This window comes from Nicotiana sylvestris, chromosome 6, assembly GCF_000393655.2.
Source record: "Nicotiana sylvestris chromosome 6, ASM39365v2, whole genome shotgun sequence".
Taxonomy (NCBI): Eukaryota; Viridiplantae; Streptophyta; class Magnoliopsida; order Solanales; family Solanaceae; genus Nicotiana; species Nicotiana sylvestris.
The window spans coordinates 209087863-209110225 of record NC_091062.1 but is presented as its reverse complement, the minus strand read 5'-3'; the positions used below and the strand labels follow the sequence as shown (position 1 = coordinate 209110225).

At 33.5% G+C, this 22363-nt stretch overlaps 1 protein-coding gene across 1 annotated transcript; it reads right to left on the bottom strand.

Annotated features, from left to right (window-relative positions):
• Positions 1–2049: 2049 nt before the first annotated feature.
• On the bottom strand, positions 2050–10541 carry LOC104244508 (probable phospholipid-transporting ATPase 7). Its single transcript, XM_009799944.2, has 11 exons — positions 10319–10541; positions 7365–9308; positions 7165–7275; positions 6464–6740; positions 6284–6372; positions 6097–6184; positions 5774–5983; positions 5547–5672; positions 3365–3463; positions 3057–3248; positions 2050–2968 (listed from the first exon to the last, which is right to left on the bottom strand). Exons 2-11 carry the CDS (start codon positions 9137–9139, stop codon positions 2297–2299), a joined length of 3639 nt encoding a protein of 1212 aa, XP_009798246.1. The 5' UTR covers positions 9140–9308; positions 10319–10541; the 3' UTR covers positions 2050–2296.
• Positions 10542–22363: the final 11822 nt, after the last annotated feature.

Below are 22363 nucleotides of genomic sequence, written 5' to 3'. Positions count from 1 at the left end.
GTTTTAACTTGTACCCACTTTTTAAACAACTTTAGCCCCCTTTCTCCTCCTCGTTTTCTTCTTCTTCTTCTTTCTTCTGCTGATGTTGGTGTTGCTATGAAACTTCAATTCATTGGATGATTGTCATAAGTATGTTTATCAGATTATTTAAAAACAAATTATAAATAATTACGTAAGTTAGTAGACAATAATTTGTGAATATTTTCACTACGGGAAGTTTAAGATCACACTTAGTGATTCTTTTCATGGTAATTCTGTTCTTTTCACGTTTATTGTTTCCAAAATGTATGGTTTAGATACTATTGGCAATCTGATTATTTATCTAGCATGTTAGAAAGCTTTTTCAAAAATTTCAACTTATATTGTTCTGGAGTTTTTACAAATGAACTAAATAACTTCAACATCTTCTGCTGAAGTTTTTGAAAAAGCTTTATGACAAAACTAATGAATCCAGGACAAAAAAAAAACTTCAGTTTATTTAGTGCTGAAGTTTTTACAAATGAACTAAATAACTTTAGCATCTTCTGCTGAAGTTTTTGAAAAAGTTTTATGACAAAACTAATGAATCCAGGACAAAAAAACTTCAGCTTATTTAGTGCTGAAGTTTTTATAAATGAACTAAATAACTTCAGCATCTTCTACTGAAGATTTTGAAAAAGCTTAATGACAAAACTAATGAATCCAAGACAAAAAAACTTCAGTTTATTTAGTGCAATTACAAACAAAAACTTCAGCAAATAGAGAACAAAACTTCAGCTGCTATGCTTAAGTTCAGCAATTACAAACAAAAACTTCAACACACTTGGTTCAACAATTTTTGCTACTTCAGGCCCGTCTACTAGAATGCTGAAGTTTTGCGTGATTGTCTTTGCTACTTCAGCCCCGTATGCTGAAGTTACGCGAAAAAATGGATACGTTTGCAATTTTTTTTGCAAAGCGGGCACAAGTTAAAACGTGATCCAAAAAGCGGGTATAAATGCAAATGGGGAGAAATTAAAAAAAGCTAAATTTACAACTGGTCGTTCAAAAATAGCCGAGTTTCAAAAGTAATTGAAATTTAGCCACTTTTCATGTAAAGATAAATTTGATCGAAAACACTGTTCAAAACCCGGAAAATACGCCAGTATATTATGTTGGAGTTCTAGCATAAGTATACTTGAACTCCAGCATATTATACTGGAGTTCCAGGATAAGTATGCTAGAACTCCAGCATAATATGATGGAGTTGCAGCATAAATACACTAGAACTCCAGCATAATATACTGGAGTTCCAGCAAGTATACCGGTCCAGCATAATATACTGGAGTTTGGAGCACCAGTGCTCAAGTCTCCAGTATATTATATTGGAGCCAGCAAAGTATACCGGTCCAACATAATATGCTGGAGTTCATACACAGGTGCACTGAACTCCAATATATTATGCTGGACCGGTCTCTGTTGCAGTAAAATAGTGGCTATTTTTCATTGACTTGGTAAACACTGACTATTTTTGAATGACCAGTCCGAAAACTGGCTATACCGTGCTATTTTTACGAAATGCCCCGAAAAAATAAGAGTGGTTGGGTAGTTTGGTTCAACCTAAAATAATGGCCCATTGGCTCAATCTCTAGGTCTGATATGAAATATTGATAAGATTGTTAGCTAAAGATTACCCAACAGAACCAAATTCCAGAGTCGCAATCGCACTGCAAGCTTAGTCAATGAGGTAGGCTGTAAGCTCAACAACTTTTTAAATTGCCACTTTAAGGTATTTCAGGTTGACTAAACTGTAATATATATCTTAGGAGCTGATTATATATGTTTAATCTAACTAAAAGGACGAAATATAATTATGACCACAATAAGCAAAGAATAAGGTTGCTCCAACGAAAGAGGAGAATATTACTATGATCAGAAGAACAGATCGAACTTGACTGGTAATGTATATGATCATCTGTTATTTCAGGTAAAATAAAGAAACAATGAACTATAGCCAGATCTGAATATAGCACTATCTTTCAAGGGAATCAACATCCAGAAGTTGTTTGAAAAAAGAGTATACAAACCATATGAGAATAATAAAAAAACTATGTATTGGCTACTTTCCCAAACTGTACTTGAATACAGTACAATACAATGTGCACACTAACTTGGAACTAACGAATGACCTCAACTGAGGCTCCCTATACTGCACAAATAATTTTACAAATCAAGTCAAAAAGGGCCAGCAAAAGAATTGCAAATGGCAAAAACCCTAAATTCTGCTTTGTCAAGGGGGAGAATCCCAAAAAAATAAAAGAAAATCAGTAACGCACAGCTATGCACGCGGTGACTCAATTTGGGGACCCATTGAGGAATACTTTTTGTGCAGCCTCCCCCTCAACTGCCTAATTTTTGCATCTACTCTAGCTGTGAACCCGATATTGGTCTTCTGTCTTGCTTTAGACCGCTCTGTCTTCCACATATGATGATCTTCAACGTCTTTCTTATAATATTTGATTTCTTGAATAATGTGATGATCCATCGGATTGAATGATCTTTGGAAAGATATGTGCGCAAGGTAGGGCAGAGTGCTGACAACAGTTACTAAAAGGGTGGTACACCAGTACACTGGAGCAGGAGCTAGAGCTTCGACAAGGATTTTGAAGGCATATTTAGAATAATCTGGTGCTAGCATACCATAGATCAAAAGAAATAGGTACCAAGTAGCAATACTTCCCCAGATAAGAAAATGTTGTATCCATGTGAAATGACTCATCGTGAGTGCAATCTGGCAGTTGACAGCCCAGATAATGCAGGTGAACATCGTAGTACCAACAGCAGTCAGGTCAGCAGTCTGGCCTTCAGCACGGAAGGCTTGATCATAGAAGATGATAATGTTGAGGAAGAAAACAATGAGGGAGGTATAGACACCATTGCCAAGCCAACCAAATATTCTATACCAGTCAAAGAACAAGTTTTTGGGCCCTTGCTGGTACAGTGCTGGAAACTGCACAGGGCATTACGGTTTAAATTACTATTGTTCAGTGGAGGTTACCTTGCAATCTTATAAAAGAGGGTATTGAGAATAGTCTCACCTGTAAGCAAACTTCAGAAGGCACATCTTGCTCAAATACTCCAAGCGCGATCACAGGCAGTGAGGTAAGAATCACATTGAACAGAATCATGTATGAATCATCATAGACAGACTGTCCCGAAAAGCCCGCAAAAGCCTCAAAGTAAAAGAGTGTGAGGCCAAATGCTATATTTTTGTAGAAGAAATAGCATATCTGCATGCAGAATGCACAGCAAGTTAGATGAAACATGACAAGTATGGGAATTATGTCAAGAATCCAAATTTCGATAATTTTCAATCAATAAAATGAAAAAGAATCCTAGTTATTACCATCTGAGCAATTCGTTTGTAGCACCAATGCCCATGTACAACAAGAAGCCTCTCCAAGAACCGAAACTGTGCTATAGCAAAGTCGCTAGCCATCACAGCCTGCAAGAAGTGATAATCAAGTAAGCCGAATTACAGCATCCAAGAGCAAAATATGCTTGCAGAGGATAGTAGCCTTGTTTTATTCCTCAATCATTGTAATCTGGCATCCCAAACTTTAAAAATGGGTGAGTTAATGTATAAAAAACTGGAAAGCAAATATGAGTTGTTATTGATCCTTTTAACTTATAAATGCAGCAATGATCTACTTGGGACATTGGATTTAAGGTTATCTTTCCAAATTAGAAAATATTCTCCAGATCCTACTTAGGCTAATCAATCTATGCAGACAACAGGTAGCAAGTTAAACCAGGGAAACCTCATCCAAGGCCATAGGGAATAGAACATAAAAGCTTTTGTTACTTTGTAGTTTGAACTTACATAGATCAAGGAAATGCAAGACTTAATTTATTACATGGAGATAATACATTACTCGTACTTGTTTTCCAGAAGTAACATGAAATCTACAGTTGTATAATTATTTGAAAAACATCGTGAAAAAGTGTTTATTCTACCATTTGAGTTAAATATGTTAGCTCTCTCACCAATCAACCGGAGATCTAAAATGACCAGAGCTAATTTGACAAAGACAGGTGATTTAGGGTGTGTTTGGTATGACATAACATATCTTCCGATGAGATCACTTACTATTTTTCAGTGAATTTCAATGTGCAGCAATCTACTAAGCAAATAGATTTATGATCATCTTCCTCAATTAGGAAAGATTCTCCATCCCAGCTGCTACTGTTCCTTGGATCAGACGGCTTATGTTAATCTGGCTAGCTTTTACGAAAGATGATACTAGGTTATCCCTGGGAGATATATATTCAGTAGAAGCGTACAAAAAATATCTCAGAAATGCACTCTGCTTTTCTTGTCAGATCATTCTGGCAAGAAATTCAAACAGGCGAAAGGTTCTCGACATACTGTTTTTCTACAGTTCAACAGGAAGAGTAGTGATTCCAGAAGTCTCCAGAAAAATCATTTTTTTGGGCTAATTAGGCCTGAGGTTTTGTTACTGCTTAAGATTTTAAGTGGTCTTTTGACACATTATCAAATGGTCAGCTATAGGCCCTGGTTTTCATAGTTAATCTATACGCCTTAGACATATATAGAGATTCCATAAAAATGAATACAGATGCATTATGGTCCTATGATAAGGAAATTGTATGGGTCGAAATCTGACCAAGGGAATCTTGCTCACAGATAGATTACTAAGAGACGATTAGGCCGAGGTCGTACTCAAGATGGAAGGAACCTATTGGCGAGCTGAGTAACCGGGGCGAGGTCGAACACTCAGGCCGGCCATAACGGCTAGTTTTGTAGCAAGACATTTCAGGGGAATATTCTATGCACTTGTACTTTATGTTAGGTAAGAAATATGTCTCATATAAATAGAAAGGTAGAGAGAAGAAAAGGGGCATGTAATATTCTATATGATAAGAACTCTTATGAAAAGTTGACTCTCTAGTAAAATACAAATATTGCCTTTCCATAGAGATTCGATTTGCTGTTTATCCCATATTTCTCGCATCAGATTCGAGAAAGTTCCCGATATTCTCATATCCATTTGTCTTGCATCATTGTCAGAAAGAGGAATCATCCACCTTATTCAATATTGGCTGAATCGTTCTCTCTATTTACATTTATTGCTATTTAATGTATTTATTGCTTATCATTTAATGTATTGTATTAAATTGGTTTTAACGCAATCTCACGTTATTTGTACAAATACGTTTCAGATCTAGAATTTATTATGTTTAGCTAGGATTTACCCAGTATCTTCCTATTTAATTAGTTTAACAAAAGGTTTAATACTTTTGGTCAAACAGAAATAAACCGAAAAATTTTGGAGTATGGGAACAAAATTGCACTAAGGAATTGACTTTGGTAATCCTGGAACCCAGTATCATGTTGTTTCAAATCAGCTTGTATACTATAAAATGTATATGTGTCGCACCCCTTTGATCTTATTTCTCTAACAAATTTTTAAATGCAGTATTAAAAAAAAATTGTCCAAAGGAAAATGTAAAAATCTTTTAGTATATTAAGAACACCAAATCGCCAAGCTAGATTTATCACCAACCTGCATTCCTTCTGCACCGCTAATGCCAACTCCAATATCTGCTTCTTGGATCATCCCAACATCATTTGCACCATCACCAATTGCTAAGGTGGTTTTTCCAGTTCCCTCCTTTACTAATCTAGTAACCTGAGATCCAAATTGATACAAATAAATGTACATATGACCAATTTCATGGATGAACAGTTGGACTAGAATTGAAAAGGCTAATTTGATTTCACATATCTTACCAAGGCCTTCTGCTTAGGAGAGACTCGGCAGCAAATGACAGATGCACAATCGACTGCTAAATTCAAAAATTGATGCTTCATATCAAACTCCAAAGCATATGTTAGAGTTTTCCCATCGATAATCAAGGCGAATGCAGCATGTGGATCCTTTTCAAGCTTGATCATTTGAGAAGCATTTGTGATTTGCATCAAAATGTTCTCCTTTATAGCCTGATCAGTGAAAGAGCAATTGAGATGGCCGTGAATAATTCTAATAAATAAAGAGATGGACATGAATCATAATAAAAGTAACAACTTAATAAACTTGTTTTATAATGACCAACCCGTTCCAAGCTTCGTTCCACCGAGTCTGCGTTCATAGTCGCTATACATATTTGTCTCATCCCTTGCCGAAGTAGACTACATGCATACCTACATGGAAACAAGAATTGTATTTTATCAGCTCAAATCCAATAACTAAACAAGTAAGAAAGAGATGGCAGACGATATATCTCTGAGCGGGAGACAGACCCTATGTTGATGGCTGTTTCCATCTTGTCACCTGTCAGAACCCATATCTTGAGACCAGCTTGGGCCAGCTTATCTATACACTGAGGAACCTGATGAAAAGGATAGATGTGAAATAGTCAAAAAAGGCTACTATGTCAGAATAGATATACTTCAGATTCTTGAGGAGCATAAAGTACATACTCCCTTCTGTAGTTTATCCTCCACAGCTGTAGCACCAACAAGGATCAAATCCTTTTCCATCATATCAGATAGACGTTCAAGCATGGCATCTCTATCACCACTGATTGAAGCTTTTGCTTTAGTAAACTCTTCATTCCATGCAGAGTATTCTGTTGCATCCAGCTTTTTGTAGGCAAGCACAAGAGTACGCAACCCTGCTTCCCCATAATCATTTAAATGCTTTGTGGTAGCTTCCTCAAATCTCCTTCCATTTTTTGCTAATCTATCATAGATGATGCTGCATAATCCAAAAAACAGCATATCATCCAAAATTTTACATCAGAAAGGTCATCATACGCCACATCTATGACTAAACAATTAGCCAAGGCAAGATGATAATAAGAACTTAGAATTTCCTTTTTCATGCATTCAACAATCACAAAACTTATCAAAGCCCTGTCCCAGGTCTCATCACAAAGAGATGGTCTAGGAAATAAAAAATTCGGGAACAGAAACTATTAAAAGGAATGAACTTCACCCGATACAAGGGAGAGGGCGGGGAAGCAGTAATGGAGAGTAATAACTAGACGATCTGACTGGAATTTACAGGCATGTTAACAGCATATTTTATTGCACAATAGCCTCTTCAGTGACCTACTACTGGATACCCAAGTAGATACAAAATAGAGACTAACTTTAAAAAATGTCAAAAGAAAAAAGACCTGTCTGCTCCTTTACACAAGAGAAGAATCTGGCCCCGCTCATCCCGAATAATAACAGACATTCTCTTCCGCTGGCTGGTGAAGTCCAGTAGATTGAGAACTTTGAATTCCCTAAAGATAGCAGATCAAGAGTAAGTGGTAATATACTACAAGGGTAGTGTCATTCTTGAAACAACTGGCAACAATTTAGGCAGTCTCACCTTTCATTGGGATCTTCAAAAGAAGGATATCTCTCCCGTACAAAAACACTTGCTTGAGTTCTTTTACAGAACTCAAAGCCAAATTCCCTAGCTGCAATAAGGAATGCTGCTTCATCAGGAGATTCTGCTTCGTAATTATAGCTGCCAGTATCCTGATTTAACTCAGGAATCGCAGTATGACACAGTGAAAGTATCCTAAAGAATAGCATGATCACATCTGCATTTGGCTCCTTTGTCCAATTCCCCTTCATAAGTCGGCTATCCTCAAAGCTGAACCCCTTTATTGCAGGCCTGATCTCATTTTTAGGAGTGACAACCGTCTCTAATTCAATTTCTGATGACCGTCTCTGTGAAATTTCAAGATCTTGCCCACCAAGGTCCTCTGCCATCTGCTTTGCAGCTGCAAGTTCTACATCACTGGCTCGTGTGCCATATGCAATACCAGCAATGGAGCATTTTAGGAAGTCCATTTGGTTGCATGTCAAAGTGCCAGTTTTATCCGAGAGGATGGTATCAACCTGTCCCAACTCCTCATTTAAGTTTGATGTTCGTGCTTGAGCAGGAGTTCCTGTCTCGTCATCGTACATATTAATATCCTGGTTTATGAACAATGCCTGTAGGACCTTCACTACTTCAATAGAAACATAGAGGGAAATAGGAATTAAATAACCATATAATATTAGTGCAGTGATCAGATGGAAAATGCCTGACAACTCAGGCCTGTCTGGATCAGTTGTATTCTTGTTCTTGTCCTTAGGCTGCATATACCACCAGTTCGGCATGTCGAATTTTGTTTTTACGGCAAAGCCGATGGAACTGATAAATGATATCATGACAAGGAGGCTGAAGAGGATGTAAATTATCTTGTCCATCTGTAGTTCGATCCTGCTCCTTTTCGAAGGAGATTCCGTAGAATTTTGCATAACTTTGCTGTCATGACCAGTGAATATAACAACTCCATAGACATACGCCGTGTTCCTAAGCTTTGAATCCCTGAGGAGAATCTGAGTAGGATCAAGAGGATAAATCTGACGATCATATTCAAGGTTGCCCACAAAAGTGTAAAGGTTAGGATTGGGATCCTCACATTTTATGGTAGCCCTGAATTCCTTGAAAGCCTCATCATCATCCAATGGTAGGGTAACCTCCAAAGCTCTTTTTACCTTCAAGTTTGTCTCTCCATCCAAGTTCATAGTTTCCACATAACAAATTCCATCTTCATAACTGGATGATAAAAGAAGTAAATCAGCCGGAAAAAATTGATCCTTTTCCACCTTCACAATGTCTCCCACACGAATCTTCATCCATGGCCTGGGACCAAATGCACCACCTTCCTTATGTAGACTAGCTTTTCGCAGATTGACCTTCATATCTTGTATGAACCGTCGTGAGTCTTCCAATGCTTCCTTCGCCATGCTCAACCCAACAACAAAGACCAAAGGAGCTATCATACTGATAGGTGAGAATGGAGAAAGATCCGTCGTGGCTGACAGAATAGCAGCCATGAGGAAATACAAGTTAGCAACACGTCTAAATTGCTCAAATATGGCCTTGGGTAGGAATGTGATGAAATTATACTTTGTGGTAGATATGTAGTTTGTGCAATACTTAAGAGGTTTCTTTTCATGGAGATAGGGCTGATTGCAATGGACAACTCGTGAAAAACCGGCACCTAGCTGATGAGGACCCTCTTCCTCATCAGTTCGTGGCCTATAGCAACCAAATGTATACAGATTGCTCCATTGGATCTTTGCCCTTTTGCTGCCTCGTGCCATTCTTTTCCTCCCAGTGAAAGCCAAAATCAGTCGCACACCCACATAATACGTTTAAAAAAGAATTATCGCTTGCTTTCACCAGGACAATTGAAGGGTTGATCCTCGTGCACAGAACCGTGCTCGACTGAATATGGGATCAGCCCCTCTTCAACTCCCCCTGAGGTTTGAGCTGTCAATCGAAAAACTTGATTCTCATATAATATACAATACACAAGTGCAAACAAGTAATAGACAGGCCAAGCCCATAACTCAAAAGCTGAAAAATTCCAGCAAACAACATTCCTGATGATACATTAACCTCAAAAGCACAAATTAAAATCAGCAGAATGTAAGTGACCCCAAGATTTAACAAAATAACATCCCTATACAGAGTACTAATTATTGTTTAGACCCATCCAATTGCATAGAAAAATTTTAATTAACATTTTAGTCAACTTAGGAAGTAAATTGGGGAAAAAGACCTCCAAGAGCATATCTAGGGAAAATTAAAATTACCGCAGATTTAGCTTCTTATCCAAATCACAAACAAATTTAAAGTTGACCAACCCCAAAAAAAAATCAATAAATATAATAGGAAAATTGAAACGATCAAAATCCACTTTACCCAACTTGATGGCTGCAAAAATCTCCTCATTTTCCCAGAATACGATAAATCAAAAATTAAAAGCAAATAAAGAAAAAGTAGAAAAAAATTCACATAAAGCTAGCGTTTGGATATAGATTGAGTTGAAACTTGAAAAAATAATTTTTGAAGTAGTTTTGAAAAATAATTTTTGGAAGTTGAAATTATGTTGGACATGCATTTTATTTGAAAAAAATTTGAAGTTTTGTGAGTAGTAACTTGATTTTCACCCAAAATCTATCATAAACTAGATTTTGAAAACTTAAAAAATATTTTCAGAAATTTTTCAAAAACAGATCACTAATCTATGGACAAACAATGTTTTCAAAAAAAATTTGGAAAAAACTTGCCAAAATGTCTGGCCAAACGGGGGCAAAAATTCAGCTAAGTTGCAGCTAATTAAGCACATTAATATAACAAATTAAAAACATAACAAAAAATTAACCGACAAAATGAAATCTAACATACTAGTAAAACAATTGATCCAACATATAAAAAGCTCAAACAATTCATACATTTTTCCTTGAATGATAAAAACAATGAGAAGAAACGGGCACCTGAAGTCAACAAAGATGGAAAAAGGAAATATAGAAGCAGAGAGAGGCCCAGGTAGTTTAAAAAGACCAAATTAGCTTCGGAATTGCAGAGATCGCGCAATGTAGAATGTAGGAGAGAGAAAGAGAGAAGAGAGAGAAAGGGACAAAGAGGAGAGGATTTTGGGTTTAGGCCAAAAAAAGACTTCTTCTCTGTGTTGAAAGAAAGATTCAAACCAGTTTCAGTATTATTTCAGTAAAGTATTACATACTATATAATTTACGGGGCTTTGTCCCTTTACTGAATTTTATTTATTTATTTATTTATTTATTTATGGAAGTGTATTTAAGAAATGTAGGCTGTTGCTTTGTATTTTGACTACGACATGCTATTCACTACTACTCTACTTCATTCTCTCAATTGTACAAATATAACACTTAAGGGTGTGTTTGGTATAACGGAAAATATTTTTCGTTGAAAATATTTTTCAATAAGTAGTAATTTTATTTATTTTTCGGTGTTTGGTACGCAAATTAAGTAAAATAACTTCTCAAGAGTATTCATAAATAATTTAGATACAATAAGCATAAAGTCATAAACTTTCGGAAGGTTGTTTCGAACCAACAACTTTCCGAACCCACAAATGTCAAAAACTTTCGAACCGCTAAACTTTTGAAATTGTGACCTTTCGAACCCGTAAACTTTATAATTTCTAAACCCGTAAACTTTCAAACACATAAACTTTCAAACTCATAATTTAGGAATTTTTAAAATTTCGAACCTGTAAACCGAAAGATGAAAAAACTAAGGAAAACATTTTCCTCCAATTTGAGTAAAATGGGTTCATAAGGAAAATGTTTTTCAAAACATTTAAACCAACCAAACATGAAAAAATTGGAAAATATTTTTCCTTCATACCAAACACACCCTTAAATGTCTTTCATTTTCCTAGTTTAATCATTGTAACATTTTTATTTTTATTTTTTGAAAAAAGTATCATTTTTCTAAAGTTGCAAAATAAACTTTGGAACATGACTAAGTCTTGGTGAAGTTGGTCATCTAAAAAGATAAAGTAAGTAGTAGGAGTAGTTTGGCCGGCTTTTACGTGACCAATTACATACAACTCTAATCTCTATTTTTAAAGTTTAACCCAAAATTTAATTTGAATTAGTATTTAAATTTATATTTTAGGATCACTAGCAAATAGATTTATCCAAAGTGTTTTGCATAAAATAAAAAGTAATAATGATAATCAAAACATAATTAAAGAATGAAATGGAGTAATTGTTATTGTACGTCGACCTTTGAGGTGGCTATACAAGAACACAATACAGTCCTTCCAAGATATATCTGAGATGATAATTTACATAGAAATATTTATAATCTAGAATGTTCGCTTCATGTATGGCCGTGAAAGTTGGAAGTAATCTCTTGATACTTACTTGCTTGTATTTTTTTCTCCTAAAAGAAGAAGATTATTTTTTTTCTATAGTAATAACTTTGAAAGTCTCATATGAACTAAGTAAAAAGTATAATCAACTACCATCATTTACTTGAACCCTTCCTCTGATTTTTTCTTTCGGGGCTTTGTTTTCCTTTTTTTTTACTCAAAAGTCAAATCTTCCTGACGCTAGGAAAAAATTATACTCTTTCCGTTCACTTTTATTTATTCGATATTTTAAAAATAAATTTTCACTTTTACTTGTCACTTTTAACATATCAAGAGAAGATAATTTTCTTTTTCTTGTTATACCTACAATTCTTGGACGAAAGAATGTCGGGGGTCTATTTGGAAACAACCTCTATATCCAAAGGTAGGGGTAAGGTCTGCGTACACACTACCCACCCCAGACCCCACTAAGTGGGATTATACTGAGTTGTTGTTGTTGTTGTTATACCTACAGTATTAATTACTCATTTCAAATCATTTTCTTAAATTCATTAAAAATATGCATCAATTAGTATGAGTATCATGGTAAATTATGTCCTTCATTCATTATTTTTTAAGGGGTGTGCAAAGTGTATAATGGACAAATAAAAGTGAACGAGAAGAGAGTAATTAGAAAAACCTCCCATTTATTTCTCATTATTATTCTCGGAAAATGTATAATTTCATCACTCCTACTTGAATTAATTTACGGAGGAACCAAACAGGCGTAGGGGTATTTTGAATGGGGTAGGTCCCACTTTGTAATACGTGGCACTAACTAAAACGTCGAAGATGATTGGTTTTTCTGACAAGATGGTCCACATGAGTCTATTAATCAGAGCCTGCAGTCATTTTTTTTATTTTTTTTTAAATTTTTGGCTATTTCCTTTTTTGTGCCCATAACACAAACAACTCCAACGTTTTCTTCTTTCGTTTCTTTTCCTATTTTGTCTATATGGCATTTTATTTCCAATATAAGCAATATTGATGTAATGTTATAATATTTCCTTTTTGGTTCGTTCAAAAAAGAATGATCTCTTTCTAAATTTGGTAACAATTTAGCTTAAACTTACAATTCTGCCATTAATGAGAAGTTTTTATAACCACACAAATACTCTGAGCCCCTTTTTGACTTGTTTAGGACCACAAATTCCAAAAGTCTTCATTTTTTCTTAAACTTCATGCTCAGTCAAACAGATTCACATAAATTAGAACGGAAGGAATATAATTTTGGTAGTATTATTTTATATCGAATTTAATAATTTTATAGGGAATTAGTTTTACGAGGAAAAAAGAATCTTAATTCCATCTTTCTATTTTTTATTTAGTTAAAATAAAGATAAAGTATGAACTTTTATATTATAAATCGTATCTTATTTTTAACACAATTAACGGAATATCCGGAAAAAATATATATTCATTAAAATATCTTATACTGATTTTTTAAAATTATTATTTATGTATTATAATTCCTACCTAACTTTATCCGTAAATCAAACTGCAAGTTTGGTGCTAGTTCTACATTGTGCTTGCATTCATTTCACAAGCGAGTCTAATTTTCGGTTTTCTTTTCTTATTTTCACATGGTATTTCTATATTTTCCTGTGAAATATGGAGTTGTGGGTAAAAAAAAAAGGGGCAGTCCGATGCACTAAGCTCCCGCTATGTGGGAGTCCGGAAAAGGGCCGGACCACAAGGGTTTGTTGTACGCAGCCTTACCTTGCAGAAATAAGCTCCCGCTATGTGGGAGGTCCGGGAAAGGGCCGGACCACAAGGGTTTGTTGTACGCAGCCTTACATTGCATTTTTGCAAGAGGCTATTTTCACGGCTTGAACCCCTGACCTTCTGGTCACATGACAACAACTTTACCAGTTACGCCAAGGCAAAATATGGAGTTGTGGGTGGAAACATAAAAACAAAGAAGTAGATCTCTTCGATATTAATTAATAAGGTTTAGAATCCTACCTAATTTTTAAGATTAATTGTAATACGTTTTGCAACATAAATCGCAATCTTATATTTTTAATGAGCTGTCATTTGTCATCTAATACTTCTAGTCAAACATAGTACTCTTCTAACTCAATTATAACTCAATAAATTTAAATGTTTAGTGAAAGTATTTTATATAATAATATATTTGCATAAATAAAAGAGTTTGACTAGTGCAATTTCAAATAAAATTATACTCGCTCTGTTGTTTATTTATTTAATTAGTATATCACTTAATTAACAATCTACTAAAAAACAAAAAGTAAGATTTGAGAACATGTAATAAATGGTTTTTTAATTATAAACGTCAAATATTCAGCAAACTCTGGTTGCCCAATCACAAATATTTATATCATAAAGAGTACTTAAGCAATTTCTTTATTTTTTTCCTGTAATTTTTCTCTATTAGTTGTACTATTTAATATTGCAACGTTATTAATAGGGTGCAGTGGATAGGGCTGCTCCTCCTTTAACCAGAGGTTTCGAGTTCGAGCTCTGAGTATGGAAAAATCCTTGGTAGAAAGCGCTACCCTCTGAATGAGGCCTTACCCGACACGAATTCGGATATAGTCGAGCTCCAACGCGGGTACCGAATACCGAATGAGAAACCAAAAAAACGTTATTAATAAGGTTGTTGGCAGAGTTTAAGTTTGGGACCTACAGGTGAGGCCTCCCACTCCTCTACATCAAAATCAAACATGCGAAAACCTATCCATTTAATTAAAATGATTATTTATTAGGAATTGATTGGAAAGATCACATAATTCATAATTTTCACTACATAAAGTATTTGTTTATGCACGTCTCTCTTTTATCTTTTTTTTTTGTTTGTTTCTTTTTTCTTTTTTATGAGTCAATTTCTGGTTCCAATTTCTAAACAAGGGTCCGCACTAATTCCATCTTTGACTTTTTGTTACTCCCTTTATTCCTAACCTATTTCATTTTAGGTTATTTCCAAAAAGAATGATCAATTTTTAAATTTGGAAATAATTTAACTTAAATTTACAATTTTATCCTTAGGGGTCGTTTGGAATACGATTTATACCGGTATAAATTATGCTTGTATAAGTTATATTGGGATAAGTTATGCTCGGATTATTGTTTATTCATTGTTTGGTATGTTGTATTAAGAATGACAATTGCATAATTTCTAAGAAGAAGGTATAAGTTATATCGGTGCTAATTACCCCACCTTCTATAAGGTATAAGTTATCCCAGTGTTAAAATTAATACCAGGATAACTTATACCTGATTTGCTAACCAAACAGAGTATTAATGTGATATAAATTTTTATACCACCCCTATACCTTCTTATACCTCATACCAAACGACCCCTTAATGAGAAGCTTTTATAATCACACAAATACTCTGGACCCGTTTTTAACTTGCTTAGGACCATAAATTCTAATAGTCTTCATGTTTTCTTAAATTTCGTGCTCAATCAAACAGGTTCAAATAAATCGGAACGGAGGGAGTATGAGTTTTCATTTTCTAAATTTATAAAAAAATCTAAACGTGATTAATACGTTACGGTGGAAAATGGGAATGGTACTTTAGTTGTTTAATTGTCCTATCCCATATAAAAGTCACAAAGAATTGACACTTATCTTGGTGGAAATTAGAAAAAAATATCAATCACCATGTGGGCTGGGACCATATATGCATTTCTACATCAAAATGCAGGTTGATCAGTTCCTTGATAATGGTTCCATTCTTCTTTTGAAAAAAAAAAGGTTTTAGAAAGCAAATTTCTAGAAATTTTGTATCTTAGCGTTTGGTCATAGATTCCCAAATTTATTTTGAAAAAATCTGATTTTGGTGAAGTTTGGTTTGAAAATGAAAATGTGTTTGGACGTACGTTTTCAAAACATATTTCTCAACTTTATTTTGGAAAAAACACGTACATAATGCCCAAAATCAGCAATTTAGGTAATTTTGGGATTTGGGATTTTGCCAAAACATGGGGCAAAACTTATGACCAAACATGAGTTTGCCAAATAAATCCCAAATTTATTTTGGCAAAGCTCATTGCCAAACTGGCACAAGGTTAGAATTCTAACTCTTCCAGAGTGGTATCTCACTGATGGCTCGGCCCCTTGCCAAACTGGTCCTTAATTTATGGGAAAATAGTATCATTGGATCGAATATAATTTTAGAACGGAAAAATTAAATTTGTATATTGTATTACATTCAACATTCACCTAAATCTTCGTATTTATTTCTACACAGAAATCCCTTACCCTTTCCCAAAAATCTGCAAAACAAAAGGTTTTTGCATGGTTAGGTTGTTAATATTTCGAGAAAGAGGACCATGATTTGTCGATTAGACACCTAAATTTAATTATGAACGATTAGGAAGAAAACTAATTAGGCAAACTGCTGGCTTATTAAAAAGTAATAAAAAGCTCAAAAACTAGAATTTAGAATAGGCCATCATTTGGAACTCTATGTATTAATGTCAAATAGAAATTAATAGGACAAACCTTAGTGTAGATTAGATATTTGTACTTGTTAGGAGACTTGGCCTGTTGAGCAATAACATTAATAATTAGCACCAGTAGGGTCTGAATAAGAGCTCGTTTGGATTGACTTAAAAAACGTGATTTTTCAGCTGAAATAGCTTTTAAGTTAAAAAACAATAATTAGTTGGGATTGTCCAGCTTATTGCTTTTGGCTTATTTTAAACAGTTTTTAACTTATTTTAAGCACTTTTTGACTTTACCAAACACTTAAAAAAGTTAAAAAGAGCTTAAAAGCTGATTTGACCAGCTTAAAAGCCAATCCAAACACCCTCTAAGAGTGGAGAAGCAAGTAAGTCAGCACATTTGTACTTATAGTTTGGTCAAGCTTCTCAACCGGCCAAAAGTACTTTTTTTTTTTCTAACTTGAGGTGTTTGACATAGCTTTTTTTTTTTGGGGGGGGGTGTTTTTGGGAAGAAGTAGAAGCAATTTCTGAGAGGTTGAAAAAAATAGTTTATTCCCAAAAGCAGAAACATAAGCAGTTTTGACGTTTCTTCTTATCTAAAGTACCCTTAACAAATATAATATATACCAAAATAATCGTTAAACCTAATACTTAGGATATTAATGTATAAGTATTTCTTCTTATTTTTAAGATAGCTTTCTAATTTATAGTGATTTTAGGGGTGAATGCTTTTATATTTGTTGAATGAATTTTAATATTTAACTTATATTAAAAGAATTAAGTACTTTTTAATTTTATTTTCCTATTTTAAATAAAATAAAAAGATTGAATTATTATCTGTAATAACAAAATTTTGAGATTATTTATTTACTAATAATATTAACTATTAAGCAAATCTATTCATGTCCTTATTCGTAATTTGATACTTAAAAGTACTTTTTGAAAAGCTTGGCCAAACACAAATTACTGCTTAAAAGTGATTTTCAAAGTGATTAGCCAAACACAAACTGCTTCTCTCCAAAAGTACTTTTTTCAAAAACACTTCTCAAAATAAGCTGATTTTTATGCTTGGCCAAATAAGCTATTACTCCAATAATATTAATCTATATATATAGAGAGATATTAGCATTATTTCTATTTTCAAGTTTTAAAAAATAACAATCATCGCATTAAAAATATGGAATTTTTGTCTTTCGACCTTCTCATTCTTAGGGGTCGTTTGTTAGGGTGTATAAGAATAGTACGGAATAATGTGTATTAGTAATGCATGTATTAGTAATGCAAGCATTAGTTATGCAAATATTATTTCTTATCTATTATTTGGTGTGGTGTATTAAAATTATAATGCATTGCATAATTTTTTTTAAAAATAGTTGCTTACAAAAATGCCCTCCATTTTCTCTAGTTTTAAGGGACTTTAAGGACAATTTTATCTTTAACCATGCTAATGCATGCATTAAAGCCTTGGTATTACTAATGCTATGTCTTTCTATGCATTACTTATGCATAGAATAATGCCGAGTATGATATATAACTAATACAAGTATTAGTTATACACAAATTGAAAAAAGGTACCAAACAAGGTATTAGTAATGCATAAAGCTAATGCTTGCATTATTTTTTCTAATGACTCCTACCAAACGACCCCTTAAATAACTCAGTATGTTAGTCAAATGCCTCTCTGAAAAAAAATTACCACCTCTGTTTTCTCATTCTTTTTATCCTTTTATTTATTTGTTTCTTCCTGACAATTGAAACTCACAATATAATTCACGTATTCCCAATTTCCATCAAATAAAGAAGTGTCTTTGTACAATTATTTGATTCAAAAGTACAAAATACGGTCTTTAAGCAACAAAAAAAAACCAATAATAATTTACTTAAAAGGAATATTTGAGATACGTAGTCCCTCTCCTTTCTGGATTTTGATTTGCTTCTTTTTTTTCTTCGTTATATACGTCATGCGGGAATTTTTCAACAACATATATCTTGGTAGTGTCATTCTTTTCCATGCCACATCCACGGTGGCGGAGCTACCTTATAGGAAGTGGTGTTAAATTAGCGGGAAAAATACACTGTATGGATAGGTAAAAAAAAGATATATATATATATATATATATATATATATATATATATATATATATATATATATATATATATATATATATACACGCACACACATACCAGTACTAGAAATTCGGTAAATACCGACCAAAAAACCGACTAACTTTGGTTGGTTATGGTCAATTACCGACCAAAACGCGACCAAATACGCTTGGACGATATTTTGATGGTCGTTTTAATATACCGACCAAAGTTGGTCGGAAATTACCAACCAACGTTGGTCGGTCAATTAAATTTTAAAAAAATATTGCAAAAAAAAACCCGACCAAAGTTGGTTGGTATTTTAATTATGTAATCAAAAGATTCATCATCTAGGAATCGAACCGAGGTATGTACTATGGCAGGATACTATTCTACCACTAGACCATTGGTGTGTTTTATTTTAAGATTGTCTTATGTTTTATTTATACTCTTTAATTGTATTTTCGCACGAAAATAACCGACCAAAGTTGGTCGGTTTTATTAAAAAATAAAATTACCGATCAAAGTTGGTCGGGTTTTTAAAATGATCGGCCGAATTTACCGACCAAAGTTGGTCGGTTTTTTTAATATTAATTTTTATTTATTTTAATTGCAAAAACATACCAAAGTTGGTCGGTTTCTTAAAAAATAAATTTTGCTGGACTCAAAAATAGTTTCCCGCATTTTTGTTCCAAAGAAAACCGACCAAAGTTAGTCAGTTTTTGCCGAATTTCTAGTAGTGTACACATATATATTATGTATTGACTTCCCTTAATTTTCTGATATATTTAATTTTTTATATTTTAATAGCTCTTAACGAAAATTCTAATTCCGTCACTGCATATCCATTATTATACATTTGCAAAATTCTCTTCTTGAAAAGAACAAGTGGCAAAGTAACCTTTTCCAAAATTTAAAGAGGAAGCTTCCTAATGACGTACTCGGGTAAAATTTAAAGCATAAAGTTTAATTTGACTTTTTTTACTTAAGAGTGACTTTCCTACGTAGTGAGATTCCTAGAGCCCGTTTGGATATAAGAATTTTTTGGCTTTTTTTCATAGAATTTTATTTTTTTTCGAAATTAGTGTTTGGCATAAAATTTCGAATTTCCACTTAAAAATCAAATTTGGAATTTTTCGAAAATTTAAAAAACTCCAAAAAACTGTTTTTCAAATTTACTTAGATCACTCATAAAACTTCAAAAACAACCCATGATTATATTCATGTTCAAATACAACTCTAATTTTTCAATACCATTTTCAGTTAATTTTTTTTGTGGAATTTTACAATTCTTATGTCCAAACGCCCGCCTATATTTTCTAGTATTGGGTAGTGTTTAGGATGTGATTGTTACTTTTAGATTCTTTCTCATTGCTTGTAGTTACCACTATGAGTTTGTAAAAAGTAGGCATATACGGAGGAAGTTTTATTTTGTATTTCATACAACTTATACTAATTGTATAAGGATACAACTTACACTAGTTGTATAAGGCTCCTTTTTGTCTCACAAATTTGTGGACCCCAATCTTACACTTTTGGGTCCACAGAAATCTGGGTCCACAAAATCGTAAGACAAAAAAGTTGCCTCATACAACTAGTGTCAGTTGTATGAGACACAAAATAAAATTTTCTGCATATACGTACTAAATTTAGGGTCATATTCTCCTGAACTAGATGACTGTAAAAGCATGGTTTTATTCATTATTTATTTTTATTGTTTAAAGAGAATACTGAAATTGCAAATTAATGATAGTAGCAACTTCACTCACATCTAAATATGAAATATGAGTTCAATCTCGCCAAGGGTCTTCCCTATGTTTTTAAATTCATAGGTCAAACCAAAACAAAATTTTGAAAAAAAAAAAAGAAAAAGAAAAGTATACTTTCTTATTTGTCTCTCTACCCTTCGGGGTAGGGGTAAGGTCTGCGTACATATTACCCTCCCCAGACCCCACTTGTGGAATTATACTGGGTCGTTGTCGTTGTATACTTTCTTATTTGTAGTGATAGCTTTCTCCAATTTGAAAAATATTTAGGGTATGATTCATGTTGTTCTTTGCTTTGTAGGCAAGATGAGGAGGTGCATAACATGGTTACATTTTATTCCAAGTAGAAGGTGTGAAGACCTTAATTCATACCCTTTTTTGGGTTGAATTGATCTTGATCTCTATAGGTAGGTAAAGATAGATAAAATGACAAAATTAGTTCCTTATGTTTGTACGTAGGTTCAAAATAGTCCCTTAAATATACTCATGAGTGGTTTTTGGTCCCTTAGTTTGCCAAAATTAAGTACTTTTTATTCATTATCAGATATTTAATAAATTTTAATTGTTAGATTTAACAGAAACCGTCAATAAAGAATTTAACACGAACTCACATCTGGAGGTACTATTTTTGCTATTTTTGAAGTTTGGTGCAGCTTTTTGAGGTGTAGAGTCCACTAGTATCTCTTTTGTTATCTAGTATGGCATCAAGTAATGAAGCTAATCCCATCATCAAAGGATGTGGTGCAGTGGATCTCCCTTAACCAGAGGTCTCGAGTTTGAGTCGTCCTGGATATAGAAAAATCCTTGGTGGGGAGCGCTACCTCCCGAATGGGGTCTTACCCGGCGCTAATCCTGATATAGTCGGGCTCCAATACAAATACCGAACACCAAATGAAAAACCAAAAAAAACTAATCCCAACTCGATGTAATTTAATTAGTTGTCATAGATATTCCTTATACGCCATACTAGAATTTCAGAAAAATATGAATATATTGGCAGAGTCATTCTTTCCCATGCCACCTTCATTATTATATCTCTCTTCTTGAAAAGATGAAATGGCAAAGAAATCTTTTTCCAAAAGGAAAAGAGAAACTTCCTAATGACTTACTCGGTAAGATTTAACGCATAAATTAAAGGTTAATTTGGCTTTTTATTTGATAGACTTTCCTACGCTTTTTTAACTTTTCCACGTATTGATATTCCTAGTACATATTGGACAATGTTTCGGACGTGATTCTTACTTTATAGACTACATTCTTCTTTTTTTCGTTAAAATAGCACGAACTAACCAGTTTTCGGACTGGTCATTCAAAAATAGTTAATATTTACAAAGTCATTGAAAAATAGTCATTATTTTGCCGCAATAGGAATCGGTCCAACATAATATACTGGAGATCGGTGCACCTGTATATAAACTTCCAACATATGGAACACTTATGTATGAACTTCTAGCATATTATACTGGACCGATATATTATATTGGAACTCCAGTATATTATGCTGGAGTATTTTCCGGATTTTGAACAGTGTTTTCATTCAGATTTATCTTTACATGAAAAGTGGCTAAATTTTGATTACTTTTGAAACTGTAATTATTTTTGAATGATCACTTATAAATCTGGCTATTTTTGAATTTCTCCCTCTTTTTTCTCGTAGCCACTTTTAGCCTGTGCAGAGCAGGCGTATGTTAAATTTAGCAGGGGGGAGCTGCAGTAGACCCAATTACTAAAACGAATAGTATAATAAGAAGTGTTTGGATTGACTTTTAAAAAGTAATTACTAACTTACAAACAAAAAGTCAAAAGCCATAAGTTGACAATATTTAACTTATGATTTTTGGCTTATTTTTGTATTTTTTTTTCATATCTAAAAGTAAGTGTTTTAATTTCTTTTTAGCATTGTCAAACACCACAAAAATTAAAAAAAGTGCTTAAAAACTAATAAACACTTTAAATAAGCCAATCCAGATACCCTTAAAGTTTAATCCGTTTAAAATCTATAAACTTCAAATTCTGACTCAACCTTTTAAATATATGCCCTATTGTCCTAAACTAATCGAAAAATTAATTAAAGTATTGAGTGTGCGAACAAAGTTTCACATGGTAGCTGCAAAAATTGGGAGCCTAGATGTAAGATGTAGGAATCTCTTAGCTCCCATTTGGCCATGAAATTTAGGAGTTTTTTTTTCAAAGTTTGTTTTCAAATATTTGTTTGTTAAACCATTTTTTGGTAGATTTTGAAAACAGAATCTTCAAATCTCAAAAATAGCTCTAGAATAGTTTTTGAAGCTTTTTACTCGCAAAACTTCAAATTATTTTCAAGTAAAATGCATGTCCAAACACAATTTTAACTTTCAAAATCATTTTTCATCTC

Bases quoted from the DNA above. Each gene is read 5' to 3' on its own strand.
- LOC104244508 (XM_009799944.2), bottom strand. From the start codon at position 9,139: ATGGCACGAGGCAGCAAAAGGGCAAAGATCCAATGGAGCAATCTGTAT. The intron at 6,741-7,164 runs GTCTTTTTTCTT...TGGATTATGCAG, and splicing joins TTGTGTAAAGGAGCAGACAG to CATCATCTATGATAGATTAG. The intron at 3,464-5,546 runs GTTGGTGATAAA...CACTTCTTGCAG, and splicing joins GCGGTGCAGAAGGAATGCAG to GCTGTGATGGCTAGCGACTT.